The sequence below is a fragment of the Parus major genome, chromosome 5, assembly GCF_001522545.3.
Source record: "Parus major isolate Abel chromosome 5, Parus_major1.1, whole genome shotgun sequence".
In the NCBI taxonomy this organism is placed as follows: domain Eukaryota; kingdom Metazoa; phylum Chordata; class Aves; order Passeriformes; family Paridae; genus Parus; species Parus major.
Window position 1 is genome coordinate 59,277,953 of NC_031774.1, and position 24,379 is coordinate 59,302,331.

The 24,379-nt window shown below is 50.4% G+C and overlaps 2 protein-coding genes across 5 annotated transcripts in view; both read left to right on the plus strand.

Annotated features, from left to right (window-relative positions):
• DDHD1 (DDHD domain containing 1) overlaps positions 1–5,248 on the plus strand; it is a 47,712-nt gene extending 42,464 nt beyond the window's left edge. Inside the window, exons 10-11 of the mRNA XM_015631489.2 lie at positions 1,811–1,990; positions 4,146–5,248. Coding sequence (XP_015486975.1) covers positions 1,811–1,990; positions 4,146–4,327 — 362 coding nt within the window. The 3' untranslated portion in view covers positions 4,328–5,248. The remainder of the gene's footprint in view (positions 1–1,810; positions 1,991–4,145) is intronic.
• A 17,936-nt stretch (positions 5,249–23,184) lies between these two features.
• Positions 23,185–24,379, plus strand: part of FERMT2 (fermitin family member 2) — a 48,029-nt gene continuing 46,834 nt past the window's right edge. The window contains exons 1-2 of one of the 4 annotated variants that reach the window (XM_015631350.3): positions 23,185–23,232; positions 24,182–24,350. In XM_015631350.3, the coding sequence (XP_015486836.2) occupies positions 24,194–24,350 (157 nt within the window). In that variant the 5' untranslated portion in view covers positions 23,185–23,232; positions 24,182–24,193. The remainder of the gene's footprint in view (positions 23,233–24,181; positions 24,351–24,379) is intronic. The other 3 variants (XM_015631348.3, XM_015631347.3, XM_015631349.3) reach the window with 3 other exon arrangements.

Here is a 24,379-nt window from a genome sequence, read left to right on the forward strand (position 1 = left end):
CATTTTGGGTAATGTCCCCTCTGTCCCTGGGCTGGGACATTCAGCATTTTGGGTAATGTCCCCTCTGTCCCTGGGCTGGGAGATGCTCGGGGAGTTTTGCTGCTCCCTGGGGTTGGGGTACAGCCCTAAGGAAACTCAGATCTGGAGATGGGATGGGAACTGGGGGTGTTCAGCTGGAGAAGAGAAGGATTCAGGGAGAGCTCAGAGCCCCTTGCAGGGCCTGAAGGGGCTCCAGGAGAGCTGGAGAGTGACTGGGGACAAGGGATGGAGGACAGGACACAGGGAATGGCTCCCAGTGCCAGAGGGTAGGGATGGATGGGAGATTGGGAACTGGGAGTTGTTCCCTGTGAGAGTGGTGAGGCCCTGAGGTTTCCCAGAGAAGCTGTGGCTGTCCCTGGATCCCTGGAAATGCCCAAGGCCAGGCTGGACAGGGTTTGGAGCACTCTGGGCTAGTGGAAGGTGTCCCTGCCATGGCAGGGAATTGAAACTGGATGAGCTTTAAGGTCCCTTCCAAGCCAAACCATTCCATGATTCTATTCCTGTCCCTTGCACAGAATCAGAGAGTGGCTGAGGTTGGAAGTGACCCCTGGAGATCATCCACTCCAACCCCCAAAATCCTCACTGGCAGAGGATGGTTTCAGTGAGTTCTGTAGGTGTCTGGCTTTAATCCCAGCTGACACTTGCTCTGAAATAAAAACCAGTTGATGTGCACTGGAGTCAAAGCTTGGGGGAGATGATGTAGTTCATGCAATTGCTGCCTTATTTTTGTCTGCCTTATTGAAGTTACATCCCAGTGATTCAACAGATTCCACTCCACTTCATGGAAAGAATAAAAATTAAATTAAAACTTTAAAACTTGTCCTCTGATTCCATTTCCTGGTGTGCAGAAATAGCAGAAAAATCACACCATGTAACTCATTACAGTTACCTTTAACTCATGCTTCTACAATAGGAAATTCAGGCTGGTTTAGTATAAAGTCTGCTCCTTTCTGGCTTTCTGAGTCAAAATAAGCCCTGGTTTAAGTGAGCTTAAATTCCCTTCACTGGAGCTTATCCTTGATCATACACTTGCAGTTTTTGTTGACTCAAGGCTTTTCTTTAGCTCTCTGTGTGGGATTTGGGAGAAGCCTAGTGCCAGGAGTCTTCCCAGTCAAATAAGAATATAAAAACAGTTTTTCCTCTAGTAGAAATATTTCAGAGCAGAGTGGCTTTTTTGGGGGGTTTCTATAATAACTTTAATGTCTTGTCCATGAGGTGGCAGCAGAGTCGGGATAAAACATAACAAAACTACTCTTAACTTTTATATCCCTCTTCCTGAGCATCCAAAATAGTCCTTTTAAAGGATGCTGTAACATTTTTAAAGTTCTGTTAGGGCAATAGACCCTTGATAAGAGAAATGTGCAGAAGGCACCAACATTGTTAGAAAGCATTTTTGTCTTAGAATTTATGAAAGAGGAATCACAACATATCCTTCAAAGTACCAGATTTCTCTCTGCAGGTGTTTTTTTTCCCCCTAAATACAGCTTCCAAATCACAGCTTTTGCCTTTTGGGGATAAACAGAGCCCACTCCAGTCAGATGTTCCCACCCTCAGAACCACCAGGAGTGTTTTCCTTCTCTCAGCTCTAATTAATGGGTGCTGCAGTGACTTTAATTTGCAATGACTTTAAATTGCAGTGAGTTTAATTTGCAGTGACTTTAATTTGCAGTGACTTTAATTTGCAGTGATTTAAATTGCAGTGACTTTAATTTATTTGCAGTTTGACTGATGCATCTTGGGCTGGCTTTTTTTCCCTCTGTGCTGGATGCAGGAGCTGCGAGCATCGGGAAGGGCCTCGGTGGGATGCTCTTCTCCAGGTTTGGCCGGTCCAGTGCCACCCCCCAGAGCATGGAGACAGGAAAAGAGGGACCTGAGGGGGATGAGAAGAAGACCACGAGTGCTGGGAGCCCACCTTTGCCTCACAGCAGCTCGGGATTCCTCGAACCCACAGGTGAGTGGTGATCCTGTGGATCCAGGGAAACAAGAGTGGGGTGTGGGGCTGGAAGTGCCAGAACTGCACCTGACAGGATTTGCTGTTGTGGGTTTGCCACAAAATAATAAATGTTGGATATCAAGGCCAGCTTGGACAGGGCTTGGAGCAGCCTGGGATAGTGGGAGGTGTTCCTGGTCGTGGCAGAGGGTGGAATGAGGTGGTTTTTAAAGTCCCTTCCAACCCAAACCATTCTGGGATTCTGTGGAGCTGTTCCTGGGTTGGATTTAAGCTTTAAAGCCCATCCCACCCCCTGGACACCTTCCACTGTCCCAGGCTGCTCCAAGCCCCATCCAGCCTGGCTTTGGACACTCCCAGGGATCCAGGGGCAGCCACAGCTTCTCTGGGCACCCTGTGCCAGGGCCTCCCCACCCTCACAGCCAGGAATTTCTTCCCAGTATCCCATCCATCCCTGCCCTCTGACAGTTTAAACCCTTTTTTCCACCTAAACTCCCAATTCCCCCATACATTTCCCATCCTGAAGCAATCTGGATTTTTGGACGTGTATGACTGGGAACAGAATCTGCCCTTGTCCTGATCTGAACTGCTCAGAACAGAAAGTGCAATTTTAGCAGCTGGGATTTTTGAAAAGCATAGGTACTTCCTCTCAGGAAATTCATCCTTGGATTTATTTCTGAGCTCCCCCTTGGCACTGCTGCAGGACACGGGGTTTTTCTGCAATCTAAGGAGTCACAAGTGTCCTGTGACAGTATTCACATGATGGATTGCTGTCTGTTCATACTAATTTCAGCAGATAACCTGTCTGAGTCAGTGTTTGAGGGCGGAAATTTTGGGTCAGACGTGAGGGAAGTAGAGAAGCAGGACAGGGAACCTCACGGAGCTGCCGAGGGGGTCCTGGCAGGGGAGATTGGCACACTGAGGGTTTCCTGCATGGATCCCACATCCCTCCACGCTGGAAACCCATCTCTGCTCCATAGAAGGAGAAGGTGGAGCAGAGGCCAGCGGGGCTGGGAGCTGAATGATGCAATCCCCACCAAAGGCTGTGCTCGCAGAGGGCTGTGGTGGGGTTTGGCTCCCGCCCAAGCTCCCGTAACGGCCTCTCCCAGCGGCCTTCCTGCACAGCCACTGGGGTTTTTTTGGATAAACTCTCCTTCTTGGAAATGACTCTGGTTGTCTGCTGCTGTTCCAAGGCTCTGGCTCCCTGTCCTTGCTGCAAAGTGGGGCGATGCTCCTGGGGCAGCAGGGAGATCTGTGCCGTGTCTGCCGGCGCTTGTGCGATGCTCCCTTTCCGTGCTCCTCCAGCCAAGAATTAAAATTCCTTCAAACTGCCTTTGATAAATGGCTGCATTTTTGACTCAGTCTGGGGCTTTGGCTTTTTGTAGCTCAGCAAGCTTTTAGGGGTTTTTTTTTTTTTGTCCTTTTTATTTTATTGCTCCTGGTGGAGATTTGCTGACTGCTGAAGTGCCTTAGCGATAGGTTAACATTGGCCCAGTTAAAATGCAGTGGTAATTGCTTAGAATGTGGCATTAATCAAAGCAGCCATTGAAATAAAAGGGTAACTGCTGAAATATACTTGGAATAATCAGGATATTAAAAGGGCAGAGCTGTGGAGGGATGACTTTGCAGGAAGGGCTTGGAGTGTTGGGTGTAGTCCCCTTGTATAGACACTAAAAAATGCAAGAAATCCATTTATTTCAGAAAGTTTCCTATTGGGGCCTCAGCATTTGCTGGATATTTCTCTGTAGTTATCATAACAAGTATAAATAAATATATTTATAGAGTTACTATAAGGAAAACAGCTGCTTGAAAAAAAAACCCACAACCATCTTTTCCCAAGTTGAGAATCACAGAATAATTCAGGTTGGAAAAAACCTCTAAGAGCAGGTTTGGTTCCATTTTTTTATTTTATTTTTTTTTGCTTTTTTTTTAACTGAAAAAAGCAGGTTTTTTTCAGCACCACTCTTAGGTTTGTGCTAAATGCACGAGGTGCATTGAAATGTTATTAAATCTTGATTTAGTTGAGTGCCCTGTGAAATGTAAACATGAGGAGAGGCTGAGTGTGTTGTTTGTACTACAGAATCAGAACCCAAAACACTCTGGTGTTTTTGCAGCTCTTAACATCCCTCTTACTCCTTATTTTTTGTTCATTTTCCAGTGGAACTGGAGCACAGGATCGACTTTGAGCTCAGGGAAGGTCTCGTGGAGAGCAGATACTGGTCTGCAGTCACATCCCACACTGCTTACTGGTCATCTCTGGATATTGCCCTCTTCCTCCTCACCTTCATGTACAAGCAAGACCAAGAAGAGACTGACAAATCCAATTTAGACACTGTGTGAGTTTTTCACTGGGGACAGGAGAGGAAACTTTCAAAACCAGTGGCACAAAACGGATTTGACTGCAGAGCTGCAGGACCTGTGGCATGGAGGTTTCAGGTTCAAGTGCATGTTTGGGGGGTTTTCCTGTTTCTAAAAAGGAGAAGTTATTTGTATTTCAAAGCACTTTATAGTTTTCAACGTTTTGCAGTGCTGAATTAGACCTGAAAGAATTCCAGATTCCTGTCAATGTGGACTGTACAAAGAGCCAAGACAGCATTGTAGCATCCCGTGAGCATTTGTGCTTGGGTGACATCCTTGTTAATGACCATAATTGCTGTTTAGTTCATTAAACTATTAAAAAAAAAATAGTGGATTAAAAAAAAAAAACAACAAAAAAAAAAACCAACAACAACAAACCAAACCTAAATTAATTTGCATTAACAAAAAAAAAAACAAAAATAGATGTTCAGTACAAACCTAAACCTGCCATGTGCTGATGTTTTACGTACCCGTGATTAACAAGCAGTGGTGTCATTTTTCCAGGACTTTATTCAGCTCCACATCCAATTATCCTTACATTGGAAGCCCATTCTCACTGCTGGCTCCTGAGGGTCTATCCTATGTGATAAATTAAGAAACTAATGCTGAAGAGAAAAAAAAAAAGAAAAAAACTATAAAAAAAAAAAAGAGCATGAGGCAAATATTTGAAATACTGTAATTATAATTTATTATTCTCTCTAATCGTTTCATTTTATTCCAGTGTATAAAACATTACTTTTTTACTGATTTCTTTTGACATAATTTAAGAACCACATTTATTTTCTACAGTGTTAAGACTTTTTCTCAGAAATACATATCTTTGTACTACTATTCAAATGAATATATGGACACTGTGGCACACTTTAAGTATTTTTTCATTAAAAATAAATATTTGTGGTTTCACACAAATGACATCAGTCACGTTCTTCTCAGAGGTAAGTGCCCTTTGCTTTTTCAGGTTCCAAGTGTTTCTCAGGCACATTAGATTGGTTTGCAGAGGATCCAGCTGTCCTTTATTTACCATAATTAAATCCATACATCTGTGTGTTTGTATAAAAACATATGGATGTGTATATTTATGTGCAGGGGGAGAGACAGCACCGTAAAATAAACTCTGTGAGGCCTGAGAATACCAACATTTAGATTAGGTTTGTATCTGAAACTAATTCAGAAGTCAGGAGGGAAGTGTTGGGATGAAAGGGAATAAACTCCAAATAAAACACCGGAGGCTCATTGCTGAGATTTCAGGACAACGTGGAAAGCTCTGGAGCAGAAGTGTTGGATATTTGCCCTCAGAGCTGCCTCTGCCTGAGGTATTTATGATCTGGATGGCACATGTGGGAGCTGCAGAGCCTAAATTTCAGTGAAAATAGCAAAAAACTCAGGCTGTGGTGTTGGTGAAGCGTTGTTTTCTCACAGATGTGGCAACAGAACAGAACAGTGGCTGGAAACGCCAGAGTTCCCTGTCTGGGAGGAGAGGGAGGCTCTTCTCCCACATTATATTTATTTGGGCTGCTCCTTCCGTGAAAGAACTGAGAGTTGGGATTCTCTGCTGGAGTTAGGGATTTAGGAATAATTCTGAAGGGGGAAAAACAAAGAAAGAGGGAAGGGAGGAGTAGCAGGAAGAGAAAACGGCACAAAGAGCTCTGCAGTGAGCCAATATCCAACACTGACATGGTGGAAAGGACCTTGATTCAGTGTGGATCTGTGAAAAATTCCATCTGGCCTCGGAGAACTGGAGCTCTCCTGCCTGACCTGTTTACCTTGGTGGATGAGCAATCCCAGGAAAGGAAAATAACCCCTGAGAGGAGGAGGTCTCTGCTCCAGCGAACGGCCTTGTGTTTACAGGACTGGGCTCTCCAGATAAGTTCTTTAATCAGCTCCTCCTAATGAGGACAACTTAAACACAGAAAAGGAGAATCTCCTTTTATATTTAGAACGTGCAAAACATTTCCAAATGTGAGTGGCTGGTGTTTCAGGGCTTTGAGCTGGGTTGTGGTGCTGCCTCCTTCTCCCTTTCCACCACTGGATCCACACTGGATCCTTTTTTAAGGGCTGCAGACAAAAGGGGTTAATTCCTGCAATTCTTGTGGTCTGTGGAAACCCTGCTGTTGTCCAGGACATGTTTCAGATTTATGGAATAGCTGCTCCCCTGGCCTCAGAACGTGCTGGTACTTGCTGACTGCTCCATATAAGGGAGGAGATCCGACTTTTAGGTCCGTGCCCCTTGGAAAACCGGGGAGAAGGCAGAGCTGAGGAGTAAATCATATTGCTGGGAGGAGAAGGGATAATGAGAGCCAATACCTGATCATCCCTTTGTGTTTTTCCTGAGTTAATGGGTGTGTTTATTTGTGATTCTGTCCTAATTAGCAACTCCCTGGACCACCTACTAATCTCCCAAGCTAAATTCCGAATATCAAGCACACCTTGAAAGGATCACTGGAGGATTATTCTGAATTGTATGCAGAGATATTCAACAGGCTTTCATCTTTTTAATGCTCACAAACTACCCCTCGTCCTGCTGCAAAGGTGAAATCCTCTTTGCAGAGCAGATGCTGAAGGTGGTGGAAGGGTTGCCCCATTTCTGTTGTGTGGTCCATGTAGGGTCACGTCTGCTGCTTCAAACTTTCAGGTCAGATGCTTTGTGGCATAACATGGAGCTGGAATGTCCTGGCTTCCAATTACTGACTTGTTTTCTTCTGCAAAGACGATGTTGAGCTTTCCAAGCTGTGTTGAGTGGTGTTTTTTCTTGAGAAACCAAGATAAGGGGAGGGTTCCTCACTGCTGTCAGTCTTCCCCCTGATACCGACCTGCTTTCCAAACTTGGCCTTGAGGTCTTTGTCCAACTTTGTTGCTTATAATGGTTTTGCTACAAGGTCATTTTTGCAGATAATGAGCATGAATTTTATTCTTTTTCCTAATTCTGTCCCTTTGCTCCTAATTATTCTGTCCTGGTTCCGCTACAGCTTCCTCTCCATTTGTGTTCACTCCCTCCCTGCTTCAGTGCCAGAGTTTCTGGAGTCAGACACCCTTTGCTTTATTTCACCATGGACAGTCTGGCTGGCCAACTTCAATTATTTTATCTCCTTTCCTAATTAGTATTATCAGCCTGAGCTGAAACATATTTCACATTCCCATACTTCCATTTTGCCTGGTTGCCACCTGTTTTTTTCCTGATTTCCTGGTGCTCCTTTCCCATGTGCTCAGCTCTTGAGCTGCCTCTGCTGTACCTGAATCCTTGGGAATTGATTCTTTTTTTCAAGCTGGGTTCATGAATCACTGTTTCAACTGTTTGCACTGAGTTAGTTAATGTCTATTTGTGTGCCCTCTGCCAGGAGAGTTTATTTGGAATTCCTTGCTCCCCTTTTTTTTTTTTGTTATTAGCTTGGTGATGAGATTTCTGCTTCCACACATCTTTTTTTCTGCTGAATTTGGACTGCAGCTGATTGACCTGTACAGGGTCACCTCCCCAGGCTCTGACAAACATCTTCAGAAAGCTTTTACACACCAAGGCCCAGTTTGATCTGTATTTAATAATAATTTCCCTCAAAAATATAAAAATCCCCACCATTTCTCTTGTTTTGGCTTTTTCCCCCCTCTTCCCCACGTGGTTTTTGTGTTTTTGTCTTCCCCACTGCACTCCAACCTGCTCTGAAGTGCTGGGATTTCATTCCTGCCTGCTGGAATCAGCATTTGTTTTGTGCTTTTCTGAGCCATCCTCAAGACTTTTAGGGGAAATCTTGGAACCCTCATGAACCCCAAGAGGCACATCCTGCTGCTGTGACCCCCAAGACTTCTTCTGACAGCTCAGCACCAGCAGATGCCATCTGGATGTGTTCAGCTCCCAGGATGGCTTTGCAATGTTCTCTCTCTCTGTGTTTGTGTCGCTCTGGCTGCTGCTGTCAGCTCAACCCCCGGCACTGACAAAGCACTTTCTGTCCTTGTCAATGAATTTTGGCACTTCAGCCAGCAGTGGGGCTGGGCTGGGCTCTCCCAAGGCTGATTCCTTGCTCCTCATGTTTCTCCCTCATCCCTGGGGAGCCATTTGACCCCCACTTTGCTATAGAAATCCAATGTTTTGTGTTTCCCTGCGTGCCTTCACAGAAGCTCCAAAACTGCCAGCACAGCTCTGAGTGTGTCAACACCTCTCCTCTTCCAAGAGAAGTCCCAATCCATGGAGAGAAATACCTGGCTATGAAGTTTCAGGTCACCTGGGGGTCAATTCCTGGTGCCACTGGGAAGCAAATTCCAGCATCATCTTTTCCCCTCTCTCCCTCTGCAGCTCTCCAGCAAACCTTGGCCAGTCCTTTCCCTTCAGGAGTGAGAAACTCCCTGCAAAAACGAGCTGTCCCAGGAGCCATCTCTCGTGGTTTTGAAATCCTCCATGATTCATCCAAAAAGAGAAGGGTTTCATTTGATGATTCTGGGAGCATCTGCCACGGATTAACTCCTCTCTTTGTTTCCTAAATAAAATACCGGTTCTTGCCCTTTCCCTGGGGCCTCACTGATCGTGGCCATGGACAGAGAATCCCAGAATGGTTTGGGAAGGGACCTTAAAGATGATCTGATTCCATCCCCCAGTGGGGCTGAAATGGGAGAGGGGAAGTCCAAACTTCTCTAGCTCACTCGGGCTCCAAGGACCACACATCCAGTTTGTTGTTCCTGCTCATTTCGTGGCTCTTCCAGTATCTCCAGAAAGTCAGGATCTCACCTCAGACTGGTCCCAGGCTGTGCTCTGACAGGGCAGCTCTGTCTCACCATTCCACTGCTCTGCTTTTCTGTTCCTGTTCCTCTGCCTGCAAAGCTCAGACTGGTTGGAAGCCAAAGCCATGGGAAGAGGGAAAGGAGAGCAACTCTGCTGCCCTTGGGTTTGTGTCTCCTTCACCTGCTGGAGTCTCTCACACCTCCCAAAGCTAAAATTGAGAAAAACCCAGAGAATCCCAGAATGGATTGGCTTGGAAAGAACCTCAAAGCCCATCTCATTCCACCCCTGCCATGGGCAGGGACACCTTCCCCTGTCCCAGGCTGCTCCAAGCCCTGTCCAGCCTGGCCTTGGGCACTTCCAGGGATCCAGGGGCAGCCACAGCTGCTCTGAGCACCCTGTGCCAGGGCCTCCCACCCTCCCAGCCAGGAATTTCTCCCCAGTATCTAAACTAAAGCTCCTCTTGTGAAACCTCGCCGTGGTTTGGAGCGGGGCTGCCCCAATCCCTGCCCTGTGTCACTGGGAGTGCAGCTGGGCAGGAACAGCCCCCCCAGCTCCCAGCACCGGCGTTTCCTGTTGGAAATGCAAAATGGCAAAAAAAAACCTCTGAAAGATGAGAAGAGCCAAAACATGCACAGATGTTTTATCTTCCCACCTTTCCATCCCACTCCTGCTGTGCTGAGCTGAAAGTCCAAATGAGGAACATCCATACTTTGAGCCTTCCAATGCCAATGTCCTGCTCTGATGACTTTCCAGGATGTTTATGACTGCAGGATTTGTCAGAAAGTTTCACATTCATAATTACTTTTAAGTGACCAGTACTGAAGTTTAAAAATAACTTGATGTACTTTCAGCTTTGCTAGAATCACTTTCAGTATGGAAATTTTAAGTTGGAGTAATTTGCAAAGAGGGACAGACCATTTCCAAAACAAACTCCGCTTTCTAGGACAAAGGGGAAGGGTTTTAAACTAAAAGAGGGGAGATTTAGATGGGATATTGGGAATGAATTCCTGGCTGTGAGGGTGGGCAGGCCCTGGCACAGGGTGCCCAGAGCAGCTGTGGCTGCCCCTGGATCCCTGGGAGTGTCCAAGGCTTGGGCAGAGCTTGGAGCAATCAGGGACAGTGGAAGGTGTCCCTGCCATGGCAGGGGTGGGACTGGATGGTTTGCAAGATCCCTTCCAACCCAAACCATTCTGCAATTCTAGGATTCCATCTTCCAGTTGCTTTACAGCCATTTATTCCAGCAGTCCCACCACTACATTCCACCAGTATTTTCCCAAATAGTTTCACAGCTTCTGGGCTCTGTGCTTAGGGCAAGGTGAGATCCTGTTGGAAAAGCAATCCTCAAGGATCTGGGATGTGGCACTGAGTGCTCTGCAGGGAGGGCTCACACTGAGACAGCAGCTGAATATTTTGTGTTTCCAAAGCCTGTTCAGATGGGATGGTTCTGTCTCTTGGCAAACTCCTTGGGAATTCTCCTTTATGCCTTCCAGGCTGCCCCTCCTCGCATGCAACTGAGTGTGGGGGGTTTATCTTCATATAAAACTGAGGTATTAAAACCCAGCAGGAGATAGGGAGGGAGGTGAGGCTGCTTTGTGGTGGCTGCAGGAAAGGGAAGAAGGGCAGAAATGTTCCTCCCAGAGCTGCGTGTTCCACTGTCACGGATCCACCTTCGTGCTGGAGACACCACATCTGCCCGGGGAGGGGAGGAGGGGGAGACAGCCCAGGCAGGAGAGGAGCTGATTAAATCAAGGAGAAGTTTGGCAGCGCTGGGGAACAGCCTGATGTGGATCCAGCACGTGTGCAGCACATGTCAGAGCTTGATGTTCCCAGGGTGTGGAGGGCAGGGAGCAGGATGGGAGCCATGGACCTCCCTCCCACGAGGGCTCAGTTCTGCCACAGCACCCTCTCACTCACGGAATCCTGGAATGGTTTGGCTTGGAAAGGACCTTAAAGCCCATCTTGTTCCACCCCCTGCCATGGCCAGGGACACCTTCCACTATCCCAGGCTGCTCCAAGCCTCATCCAGCCTGGCCTTGGGCACTTCCAGGGATCCAGAGGCAGCCACAGCTGCTCTGGGCACCCTGTGCCAGGGCCTCAGCACCCTCACAGGGAAGAATCTCTTCTCAATATCTAATCCAAATTACACTCTTTTTGTTCTAAACCATCAATCTTTGTCCCACCAATTATTCTCATATTATTCTACTCACCGTGAGCACACCTGAGCTGAGGAATTCACCTAGATTCTGTCTCAAGGCTTGTCCTGGTGGCATTTAACTCCTGCAGTGACCAGACTTGGCCCAGGCACAGTTCTGCAGGGCAGCTCATGCTCTGTGTGCTTAGAGGCATCTCCCAGAGCCCACAGCACAGTCTGGCTCCAGGGAGCTGCTGCTCTCTGCTCCCAGGGAAGGAGCGACAGGACAAGAGGAAACAGCCTCAAGTTGCACCAGGGGAGGTTTACATTGGATTTCATTGGAAGTTTCTCCATGGAAAGGGTTTTCCAGCCCTGGCACAGCTGCCCAGGGCAGTGGTGGGCTCAGCAAGCCCAGAGGGATTTAAAAGCCATGGGGATGTGACACTTGGGGACAGGGGACAGTGGTGGCCTTGGCAGTGCAGGGGGATGGTGGGACTCAGCAATCTTCAAGTGCTTTCCCAACCTAAACAATTCCATGATTCTGAGCCATCTCCAGCCCATTTTCAGTGGGCAGCCTCTAAGGAGCAGCTGATTCCCATCCCAGAGCCACCTAAACCCAGGCACTGATGGCTTAATCCAGAAGGGGCTGATGTGGCAGCTCCCACCCAGCATCTCCAGGCTGCTTTCTAGGGATTATTCACTTCCCTTCCCAAGTCCTGGGGCTCTCTGGGAGTTACAGCTTTGACATCTGCAGCCACAGAGCCTTGGGGGAAAAAAGAAAACAACAAAAGTTGAGGTTTCACTGCTTCTTCCCACAGTGAATTTCAATTCCAAGTGGTCTCAGCCTGGGAATGCCTGGGAAATCTGCAGCCCATGTCAGTCCCGAGCCCTGCAATGCACCCCCAAAGAAAAGCAGAGTCATTTGGAGTTTGCAGCAAGCATTTTGCCAGTTTCTAGTTCTCCTTCACAATCCTGATGGCATTTTTGGCCTCCTTGGGTTGAGGATTTATGGGGACATGTTCCCAGCCTCCTGGGGGAAGCAGGAGCTCTGGCTGCAAGCTGTTCCTGGGTAAGGATCAGGCTGCTCCTGAGTTTATCCTGTGTGTGGAATCTGAGCAGGAATGGATTTATTTTGTGCATCAGTTACATCTGCAGCGCTCACTTGTTACTCCACAGCCAAAGCTGTGTTTAAATCAGGCCTTTTAAAGCCTAAAACCTGCTGCAAAATTTCCCCCTCTCCAAACAATTTAGTTAATTAACCAGCTAACTCAGCTCTGGCTGGCTCTCCCTGCAAATACCCCATCCTGAAGGAGATTTTTCCTTAGATTTGGATGAAATGCAATGATTGAGTCATGATTTTTTTCCCTGGCTCAGTTGCTGGAGCAGGGAATGTTGTTCACAATACTGCCTGTTGCCATATGCTTTTTTCATCAAGTTAAAGGGTGCAACTTTCTTTTTTGCTTCCCCCTCCACTGACTCACTCCCCAAATATGTTTCTGGTTAGGATGCCTTGTGACTTCTTCCTGACATAAGGTTTTCTAGTTTGCAGGCAGCTTTGGGAATCGCCTCTGAGAGTTCTAAAACATCCCAGCTCCCGGGAGGAGCGTCCTGGAGGGAAGGAGCAGCAAGATGCTCAGCTGCAGTTTGGGTGCTTGCAGCCTTCAGGAGCTCTCCTGCCCCAGAAATGGTTTTCCAGAAGCCTGGAAACCCCACTCTGATGCCCTTTGTGTGAGGATTGTTGTGCCTGGGAAATGCCTGAGGGAATTTTGAAGAGATTTCTCTCTCCTGGATGCTGTGCAGAGCCAGGAGTTGGACTGGATGGTCCTTGTGAGTCCCTTCCAGCTCAGGATATTCTGTGATCCTGTGATTAGGTGAACTTGGCCTTTTATCTGTTTGCTTTCAGGAATGCTGTGAGTGAAGGATGGGAGATGCTGCCTGCAAAGGATCTTGGAGGGACAGACAGACAGATTTGTCCCTCCTGGAATTCCCTTAAGGCCTTGTCTTCAGGTCACCTTTTGCTGACCCCCAGAACTTCACCCATGATGCCAAATTCCCTTGGAAAAGGTGAGTGAGGAGCCATCCCAGTGCTCCCAACATCCCAGTGGGCAGCTCCCATCACATGGCCAAGGGAAGGAAACAGCTCCCCCAAAAAAGCAGCTACAAATCATTCCAGTGGCACTTCCTGAACCCGACCCTGCACCTGTCAGCGTGGGGCTGGCTGAAAACCAGTGTCCCCCACACTTGTGGATGTGCATCCCAAAGTCCTGGAAGAAACTCCTGCCTCTCTTCCAGCTGCAGGAACTGAGATGCCAAGAGTTAAGTGACTGGCCTGAAGCCAGAGCGCCTGGAAACGAGCCCAAATCTTCCCTGTATTCACTGGGATGTGACCCTGCAGCGTTCCCTGCCCTGCTGGAAACGTCACCCATGATCTCTGGAGCAGCTATCCTGCAAAGAACATCTCCTGCCTTTTTTTTCCCATCCTTCAAATTGCTTTTCCTCACAGGACAACCCCCATCTGTTTGATCTTGTGGGATGCAGGAGGGCAGGCACACACCAGCCTCTCTCTTGTAGCGCTTCTCATTTCCTACAGCCTTGCCTGGAAAGTCAGCTCTGGGATTCTCCACACTGGGAATGTTCCAGAGAAAGTTGTTCCAGCTGAGTGATTCTCCAGCAGCACGTCCCTGGGTGGTGGGTTGGTGGCAGAAGACACGTGAGGACACAGCAGGGTGGCCCTGCCTGACCCTGGCACCTCTCCCAGGGAAAAGAAATTGGGATTCTCATTCTCCCTGCTCTTCCCTGTTCCACCTGGGATGTCACCTGCCACGACCACAAGCAGGTTGGGTGTGGAAGGTGGCAGCTGTTTGTCACCTGCCAAAGCCAGCTGAGATGCCAGTGCTGCTCCCAGGATTTGGGTTCTCCCAGGGAGGGGCTCGTTCTGCTGGACAGCAGGTCCCACCTTTCCACTGGAATCTCTTCCAGGAAGGACAGGTCATCTATCCTGGATTCTTGGAGATCCAGGAGTGAACCATGCAAGATGCTGCCTAATTTCCATGAGATTTGATGGAACTTTGGGGGTTTTCACTGTGGTTTTTTTTTCCTTATTCTTTCCAGTGCTGCTATCACTGTTTTTTCTTGTCCTGGCTCTGTCACCATCCGGTGTCATTGCTTGGGAGGAGGAGGCAGAGGTGTTTCCTTGCAAGGAATAAATGTTGGAACACACTGGAGAGCTGGAAGCAAAGCCTGGCCACTCCACAGCTTTGCCAGGAAGGACAGGGGACCCGAGGCTTGGAAAAAATACTTGACAAAACCTCATGGATTTTCCCTTAAAACAAAAATAAATCTGTGTGCATCAGGATTTTGGTTGTTGGATGGGGCTTCCCTGAATCAGCCAGTGCTTGGTGCAGAGTTTTGGGAGCCAAGCAAGGTGATAAATCCCTGACTGTTCATCATTTGACATCCCAGCGTGGGAGAGCAGCAGGGGCCTGGGTTGGGATCCCAAACTTGCCCAGTGTCCCCCACCCATCCCTGAGAAGGTGGCACCGAACTTCCCGCTTGTTCCTTCAGTTCCTGGTCCCCAGGAGGTTGCAGATCCCAGCTGAGGGCACGACAACCATCACGGGGAATAACCACCCTCCATTCTGATGGGACAAGGAGTGATGGTTTCACACTGCCAGAGGGCAGGGATGGATGGGATATTGGGAAGGAATCCTTCCCTGCGAGGGCAGAGAGGCCCTGGCAGAGGTGCCCAGAGCAGCTGTGGCTGCCCCTGGATCCCTGGAAGTGTCCCAGGACAGGCTGGATGGAGCTTGGAGCACCCTGGGATAGTGGCAGGTGTCACCCATGGCAGATGTGGAACAAGATGGGCTCTAAGCTTCCTTCCAAGCCAAACCATTCCAGGATCCCACAATTCCATGATCTCCACCATGGTGACCTCTTCTCACCTGAACCAATTTCCCTCTCTGTGCCATTCCCCTTCCCAAGAGCTTCCTGATGTTCTGTAAAGCCACTTCAGAGCATTGACCTGATTTTCTCCTCGTCTCCAGGATGTTTCTTATCCTGCTGCCATGGGCCTTGGCTTCTCCTCCCACCCTCTCACGGCCGCGTCTCGCAGCGCATTCCTCCGCGTCGGAATCTCCGCCTTGCTATCTAAGGAGCTGAAGGATATTTCCAACCCAGCCCTGCCAGAAAATACTGGCATCCACCTCTGTCTCCCGTCCTCCTGCACACACATCCAGCTCCTCGAGCGCTCTGATTCTCTGCCATGTTTAAACAACCATCACTGACAGGCAGCTCTCGATCCAGCAGGTTATTTTCTTTCCTGGCTGGAGGGTGTTTTTCCCCCTTTTCCAAGCCCCAGCTGGTTCCTGCAGTTTCCTCTCCTAGTGACTGAGTTGGACTCTTCCTGCTGAGTGTCCTTGCTGAGATTTACCTGCAGGGACTGGAGCAGGGCTGTGCCTGGCATTAACTTCAACTCACCTTTGCAGAGAATCGCAGAATCACAGAATGGTTTAGAAGGGATTTAAAGATCACCTGGTTCCAACCCTGCTGCCAAGGGCAGGGCTGCCACACGAAGCTGGAATGAAGCTGTTGCAGCTCCAGCATCGTCCAGTTCAAGCAAGGAGCTGCCAAAGGGTTTTTCTGGCCAGAGAAGGTGGGAGAGCCCTGCTGGCACAGAGTGGACACAGCAACCACCCAGGACTTCTGTTCCTGGCTTTTAAAAACCCTCTGATGGTGGGGTCATTCCTTCATCCCCTCACACCTGAACAGCCTCCCCAAAGGGCCAGTCTGAGTCTTTCTCCAGGTGATTTGTCCATTGCTTTTTCCCCATCCCTTGTGGAAAGGCAGATCAGGGCATTTCCTCCCTCTTCCATCCCTCCCTCCCTAGATAAACCCTCTTTTATCTACCTGAAGATGTTATCATCATTCTTTCTTTCTCTAGGGTAAACAGCCTGAATTCTTTCAACCTTTCCTCACTGGTTACTCTGCCATCCCACCAGGATCTGCTGGGGAACTGGGACTGGGGGTCCTCAGTGGGGCCCTCCACGAGCCCCTCTGACCCTTATTTTGCAGGGAATGTGGGGCTGCAGCAGGAGCACCACAGGACCCACGGCTGCAGACACCGTGTGTGATCCAGGAGCTCACAAATCACCTCCATTTCACGGGATATGAGGGATTCCCAACACGACTGCCCATTCCTGACCAGCTGAGAGCCCAGCTCCCTTTCCTAGGGGAGCTGCTGATGGCTTCAGAGTGCTCTGCACGGAGACAAAGTTCATCCCACCCAGCTGATTCAATAACATCAACCTTATTAAACCACTCTGCCCTGCTCTGTCTCTATTTTTCCAGCACTAACTGCATTACCATCCCGCTCACATCCGATCTGGAGCTGGAAAAGCACAAAGCCATGTCTGGGCATCATCCACCTCCCCCTTCCCCCAGCACAACAGGTTCCCAAATGTGCTGCAGCACCTTGGGGCATCTCAGGTGTCTGAGGGGCAACTAAAAGGTATCAATGCCTTCCACAGATGGATTTGTTTCCTGATTATGTTCCCCAAATCCCTTTTTTCAGCTCACAACACCTCTCTGAGAGGCAAAGAGATCCACGGTGGGGAGATGTGGATGTGACTGGGAAATCTGAGCTCAGAGTCCATCAGGGCACAACCCTGATGCTTCCCTGCAGCCTCCCAGCGTTAATTTCCCTTCAAAAGGAAGCAATTTGGGGTTATTTTTTAACCAATGCTGCACCCAGGGGCTGTTGTGCTTTTTCACAAAGGGAACCACTTCAGCCATCCTGGGCAGTGCCATCCCTGCTCCAGTCGGGATCTGCATCCTCAGGGTTTGTCAGGCACTGCCGTGTGTCCAGCCTGGACTTCTCCATCTGGAAAATGGGAGAAAATTCCTGTGATTCCCTTGGCTGCAGCCATTCATTGCAGGGAATGATCAGGGAATTTGGGTTGAGACCTGTGCTCTCACACACCCCCAACACAGCAAGAGGAACCAGAATATAGAATCCCAAAATCCCAGAATGGTTTGGGCTGGAAGGGATCTTGAAGACCATCTCATTCCAACCCCCCTGCTATGGGCAGTATCACTGGTTTTGGTTAAAAACAAGACAGCAGAGATTTGGGGGCGCTGAGAACCCCATGAACACCCCAAGAGGTTTTAGGGGACGATGCTGAGTCGCTCCCTCTGGACCTATGACTTGGGGTCTGGGGCAAATTTGGGTGCTTCACACAGGGTTAAAGTGTCCTTCTCCATCAGGACCATGTCCCCAAACACCCCACGGAGCCCTGTGGTGTCAGTGCTCTGCTCAGGGACCTGTTATCAGCCGGCTCTCACCGACCTCTGATGTGGGAATCGATAAAAACTCTCCTTCCGTGCTTTTTGGTCTCTGGAAGCGCATGAGCAAAGGCAGCCAAAGCCCAGCAGCTCCATCCTTGGTGCCCTCCTCCTCCTGTCCTCCTCCTCCTCTCCTCCTCTTTCTCTCCTCCTCCTCTTCCTCTCCTCCTCCTCTCCNCTCCTCCTCCTCTCCTCCTCTTTCTCTCCTCCTCCTCCTCTCCTCCTCCAGCCTCGCAGTTTCCCGCAGCAGGGGTGGGATTTATCCAGAGGGTGTGATTTATAGGACAGGTGTGATTTATGGGGCTGTACTCGGGGGGGCTTTGCAGCCTTGGAGAGCTCCCTGAACCCACCTGGCTTGCTTCAAGTCCCTTATTCCCGAGGTTTTGGGTGTTTCTGGGATCAGGCAATGGGAACAAGAGCTGGTGTTTCTGCTGCCAGCCTCTCCTTCCTTCTGGCAGGGCTTGGAGGCAGCAGACCCCATCCTTAGGGAGCTCGAGGCCACGTGGATCCTTCTCAGGATGCCACATGAAAGAGAGGTGTGGGATTTTGGGGGATAATTGCTCCACAGGTGTGTCCCAACTGCTCTCCACTTCTGGGTGTTCTCATTCCCTGAGCTGCTGCTGTCATACCCCTGCTCATGGGGATGAAGAGTAAAGCCACCTCAGAGCATTTTTGGGGGGCTGTGGGGTGGGGATGGACCCTGGCACCAAGTGGGTTGGTGATGGAGCCAGCATGGAGCATGCCAGTGCCATCCAGAGGGGATGGGTGGTCCAGGCTGGGGCTTCTGGGGATTGCACAGTAGGAAAATTCATCACCATCCTCACATCCCTTGAGCACCACTGGCCAACCCCATCCTCAGGGCTGCATTTCCTTCTCCAATTCAACAATTTCGGGATTTTTGCCAAGTTCCAGAGCGACACCAGAGCACATCCACAGAGTGGGAGTTGTCCAGCGTGTCTCAGGGATGCCCCAGGCCTCAGTTCCCTAAAAAACCCTGCCAGACCAGCTTCACCTCCCCCTCAGAGAGGGAAAACTGATGGGCTGGGAGCCAATTTCCCGAACCGTTGGGGAGGGAAGAGCTGGGGCTGGGGAGATAACGGGACGTGTGGGTGCCAGGGCTGGGCTGATGCTGCAGCACTGGGTGGTGCTGGCTGTGGGGCTGTCCCTTTGGAATCACACAGGGGGCTGGGAACAGTTTTCCTCCCCTCCTTCACCACCTGGAGACCTGCAGGGTGCTGGGTGATAGCACAGGGTGAGTTCCTACAGCTCCACTTCCCATCAAGTGGCTTCCCCCAAAAGGGCCTGAACAGCAGCTGAGAATAATTGAGGGTGGAATTTGGGGATTTTTTGGGGTTTTTTTTCCCCCTCCAGTAAATCATTCCCAAATTGATGATTCCTACTATCTGGCCAGAGAAATGTCAGATCCATCCAATGAATTATTTGGGATTTTTAGTGTCTCTTCTTACTGAGTAACAGTGGACAAATGATTCAGGGTGTTATTTCTGACACCCCAGAGTCACCAGCCCCAGAGATGGTGATTGAGTGTTGCCTGACATTTGGATTTTCTTTGAGCCCCAGCTCCATGGGAGAAATCCTTCCAGCCTGCACTTGGTATTTGTGAAGGCAGAAGAATAGGAGGCCTTCTGGAGGTGGAGAAAAGCCAGAACGGGAGTGGCAAAGGCTCCAAAACTCTGATGGACAATAGAAAGTGGTTTAATGTGTTGCATATTGTGGGAGAAGAGGGGGTGTGGGAGATGTTTGAGCCTTTGGGCTGTATGGAGGCAATGGTCCAACATCCCTGAGGATTCTGGAGGTGTCTGAAAGATGGATGTGGACAGGAGCACCTGAGAGGGACAAATTCCTGCATCTCTGTGTGACATTTACCACAGGAAGTCACCAGGTGAGGATGATGAGTGGTCCCAAAACCATCAGTGAGGCACAGGTGATGCAGGGGAAGATCAGCAATGAGAGGGATTGCTGGGCATGGCTCTTGGGAGACACTCAGGCACCAGGCAAGGAGGTGCAGGCATAATTTGCAGCCCTGGGGATGAATCAGCTTTTGGGAGAATTTACCTGGGATTTATCCAAATTCTCCATCACGTGGATTCAAGTGTTCAGCTAACAACTCCCTTTGGCTCCAAGAGATGTTTCAGGATGCTCTAGAACCTGCCAGCCCTTCCAGAAGGACACAAAATTCAAGGACACTCCTGACACTGGGGACAACTCACCAGAAAATTATTTGGGGCACGTTGCTTCCTGCGTGGGCCAAAGCAAGAGTCACACTCAGTGGAAGTCACTCCTGGCAGCTGGAAACATCAGAAGGACACAGAAAAAGGCTAAAAGACAAATGACAGCACAGGAATTAATGTCAGCAGGAAACCAGTGACACAGGCCCAGCCAGAGAAACAGTGGAGTGCTGTGTTATGAAGAGCTGATTGCAGAGGAGAAAACCTCCCAGCCTGAGGCTTTGAGAGCTTAATTGACCCTGGAAATACCTGGAAAGAAGGTGAAGAGGGGACAGAGAAGAGCCCTGCAGGGAGGTTTGTCCTGCAGCACCAGCCTGGCAGGCTGCAGTGCACTGTGGCTGATTTCAGGAGCTAGAGGCAGGAAAATGAGAGGGGAATTTGTAGCTCTAGGGCCTGGAAACCTCAGCATGACTTGCCAAGGAGGAGGCACCTCAATGCAGCTTCCTGCTCTTAGATCAGCGTAGATATCTCTTGCAGCCTGGGATTTATTCCAGATGCTGTCAGGAGAAGTTGTGGATGTCCTGGAAGTGTTCCAGGCCAGCTTGGACAGAGTTTGGAGTGACCTGATCTATGGGAGGTGTCCATGCCCATAGCAGAGGGAGATAGTGATCACTTTTAAGGTCCCTTCCAACCCAAACTATTCCAGGATTCTGTTCTGATTTTGTAATCTTCGGGCATGAAGGACCAGACTGGATGGTTGTGACAGTGTTGAATTAATCTTGGTCCCTTGCTTCATCCCATGTGGCCTTGGCCATCAGAAAAGGGGCATGGACAAGGACATGGAGTGACAGGATGAGGGGGAATGGCTTCCCAGTGCCAGAGGGCAGGGATGGATGGGATATTGGGAAGGAATTGTTCCCTGTGAGGGTGGGCAGGCCCTGGCACAGGGTGCCCAGAGAAGCTGTGGCTTCCCCTGGATCCCTGGAAGTGTCCAAGGTTGGACAGGACTTGGAGCAACCAAATCAGAGTCACAACATAGAAAGACGAAACCTCCCCATCTCCTGCACCTCTTCAAGATCCTCATCACAAATATCCTTCATCATTTCACCACAGGAATACTGGATTAACTCTGGATGACCCAGATGGTGGCACACTTGTAGGACATGTAGCCATGACAGAGACATTGCTCTGCCTTTATATCCAGAAAAATAGCAGAGCCACGTCATGTGGATGTTTCTGAAATGACAGAATCAGGGAAGAACGAAATGTGGCCAGGAATAAACAAGGAAACAGAGTTACCCAGCATGTTTCCTCCGCCAGGAGCATGACCTTGTCCCTGCTGGGAAATGGTCATTTGTAAAAAGGGAGCCTTGGATGTCTCCAAAAGAGGCTGGGAGGCGGAAGGGGATGAAGAGGTGAGGGACTGGAATGTGATGCTCTTTAAGGTCTCTTCCAACCCAAACTATTCTGTGATTCCATGATTTTGTGAAGAGCTTGCAAACCCCACGTGAAGAGTGGTACCAGGTGCAGTGGTTTGGAAGGGAGAATATGGGCTGGGAAGTGCAGGAGACACAAAAAGTGAAAGGAATAACAGACATCTATCTGCATTTCTCCTTTTTGGTTTGTTTTTTTTCCCTGGAACTTCATCCTTTTTAAGAAAGCAGCTGCAGACAGGGTGAAGCACAGAGGTGACAGGAGCCTGCTCACCACCAGGTCAGAGCACGTTGTGCTCGGAGCATTTGAGGAAACAGAGCCTTCATTTACACAGAGATTTGGGGAATTTCTCTGTCTCTGTGTACGGAGAGAGTCCAGGCACTCAGTCCTGTCGCTTTCCCAGCTCCAGCCACCCAGCAAAGGCATTGAGTAGCAGAGTCCCAGGCTGGTCACCCTGGGAAGAGCCAGTCTGACCGGCTTGCCCGGAGCAGCCAAGCAGGAACACGGGCAGGAACGCCAGCTGCTTGTAACAACTGCCCATAACACTTCAAAAACCAAAACAGAAATCACGAGCTAAAAAAAAAAAGGGACAAAACAAACTGGGGACAGGGAAATTGTAACAGCTTCACCACTGGTTTCCTAAGGATTCCCATGGAGGTGTTTCACTGGAAAAGTGTGCTGTTCCTGCAAAGAATGGGCAGATGGGTTGGGAGCTGCAGCGTGGGCAGGTCTGGGAGGTATCATCCCAATCCCGATGGAAGTGGCCATGCGTTTCGGGACCTTATTTGGCTATTGCTGCTCGTAGGAGAGAGGACTTGTTGCAAACAGTGGGAAGAGCCCTGGGGATGCTTGGCTGGCTCTGACGCAAGAGCTGCGCCGGTGCATTTTTGACCTTGCTTTGCCTCTCGGCCGAGCAGTGCAGCTCAGGAGCCTCTCCCTCCGCACAGGAAAGGAGCCCCCCGGGATGGAGAGGGGCTTCCTCGGGGAAAGGGAAACTCTGTGAGGGGGTTTAGGAGCAGAAGGAGCCGGCAGCCTTTCCTCAGCGAGCAGCCAGCTGTACTAAAAGGTTACCAGCTCTGCGGGGCCGTATCCAATTGCATCAGCTGGGAACCTCGTCCAACACGCCGGGGCCGAGAGTAACCCTTTCTATTTATTGCCCTATTGTTTGAGGCTGGAGGAACACGGAGATACCATCTGGGAAAGCTTTGTTGTTACAGACCGGCTCTCGCCTGCGCTCCAGAGTCACCCTCTAAATCACGCTCCAGCTTCCACATTTGGGGGGATGGAACGGGGGTCACTCTCACCAGGGATTGAGGTCCCAGGAGGGTTTGAGGGGGGAGGTCACCTGCTGCAGCATCACCCAATTTCCCTGTGGCAGCATCAGCCATGTTAGCAAAAACCCTCGGATAAAACCTGGCTAAGTCTGCCCTGAGTGACCTCAGGAAAGATTTCGTTAGTATTAAATGTAATAAAGGTATATTAGTTATTAAAGCAGAGGAATAGCCTTTATAAATATCTCTATTATAATGGCAAAGTGAAAAGTGGAAAAATTTTACCATCCTATTAAGAGGTTTTGTTGCCTATATGGTGCCAAAGCAACCTGGTCTAGTGGAAGTTGTCCCTACCCATGGCAGGGGGCTGGAACCAGATGGTCTTTAAGGTCCCTTCCAACCCAAACCATGCCATGATTCCATGGTCCTAAAGCTCCCATTCACTGGGAATGTGGGAATGGTGTTCATGGAGACAGTGCTGGCAGAGCCATCTCTGAGGCTGCCAGGGCGGGCACAGCTTTGTTGGGATGTGACTTCCCATCACCTGGCACGGGGCAGGATACATCCACAGCGCTGGACCTCAAACCACAGCCCCTTCTGCGTGTTGGATTTTCAGGAAGCTCGGTTGCTTGGCGGGATGTGTGTATCACTGGGTGGAGGAGCTACAGGAAGCGGATAATATTTTTTTTTCCTCCATTTGTGCCGGTTCAGACCCTTTTATTTAAAGACAGTTCCCATTTCCCATATTCACACAGATTATGAGGATGGAGGGAACCAGCCCATCTCCCAGCCTCAACGGGGGCACCGGCTACTACGCCAAGGTAGGATTTTGCAGAATGGGAAGGATTTTTCCTATGAATTTGGGGCTGGTGTTAAAACACTCCCCAAAGGGTGCAGGGTGGGCACGGGTGCCGTGGAACCCACGCGTGTTCGGGAAGCCAAGGTTCCGCCAGCCCAAATGGATGCTCTCCAGACTGGCTCCTGAATTTCCCACTCGGGATGCCCTGGGACCAGTGGCCACAAGCCAGGCTGGGCTGGGCTGAGCAAAGCCGGGCACAGCTGGGCCAGGATGAGCTGAGCTGGAGCGGGCTGGACAGAGCCGAGCCGGGATAAGCGGAGCTGGGATAAACTGGGTCGAGACGGGATGGGCAGAGCCCAGCCGGGATGAACTGGGCCGAGCCGGGATGGGCAGAGCCCAGCCGGGATGAACTGGGCCGAGCCGGGATGGGCAGAGCCCAGCCGGGATAAGCAGAGCTGGGATAAACTCGGCCGAGCTAGGATTGGGCAGAACCGAGCCGGGATGAGCCGAACCGGGATAAGCCGGGCTGAGCCGAGCTGTTTTGAGCCGGGCCGGGCACAGCCAGGCCGGACCGGGCCGAACCGGGACAATCCCAAGGCGGGCCGGACCGATGCCGGCCGGGCCGGCCCCCGGCGATTCCCGGATGTTGGAGCGGCCCCCACTTGCTCCGTCCTTCGCTTCCATAAAAGGCCAAGGGGCCCGGCAGCCACAGGCGCGTTTTTCCTTTAATTATTATCCCCCTCCTCCTCCTCCTCCTCCTCCCTCCCTCCGCCTCCCGCCCTGCCCGCCCGCGCTGCTCCTCCCGCGGCGGCCCCTCAGGAGCGGCGGCGGTGGCGGCGGGGCAGCGCTGCGGCCCCGATCCCGCCCCACCGCGCCCCCAGCCCTGCCCCGGGGCGCGGAGCGGGCACAGCCGGGCCCATCCCGCTGCTGATCCCGCTCCCGCTCCGTGCCGGGCGCGGCCGGCGGCGCAGGAGGCCGGGGCCATGGCGCTGGACGGGATCCGCATGCCGGACGGCTGCTACGCCGACGGGACGTGGGAGCTGAGCGTCCATGTCACCGACCTGGGCCGCGACGTCACCCTGAGGGTCACCGGCGAGATCCACATCGGCGGCGTCATGCTGCGCCTCGTCGAGAAGCTCGGTGAGTGCCCCGGGACCCTCCGAGCAGCC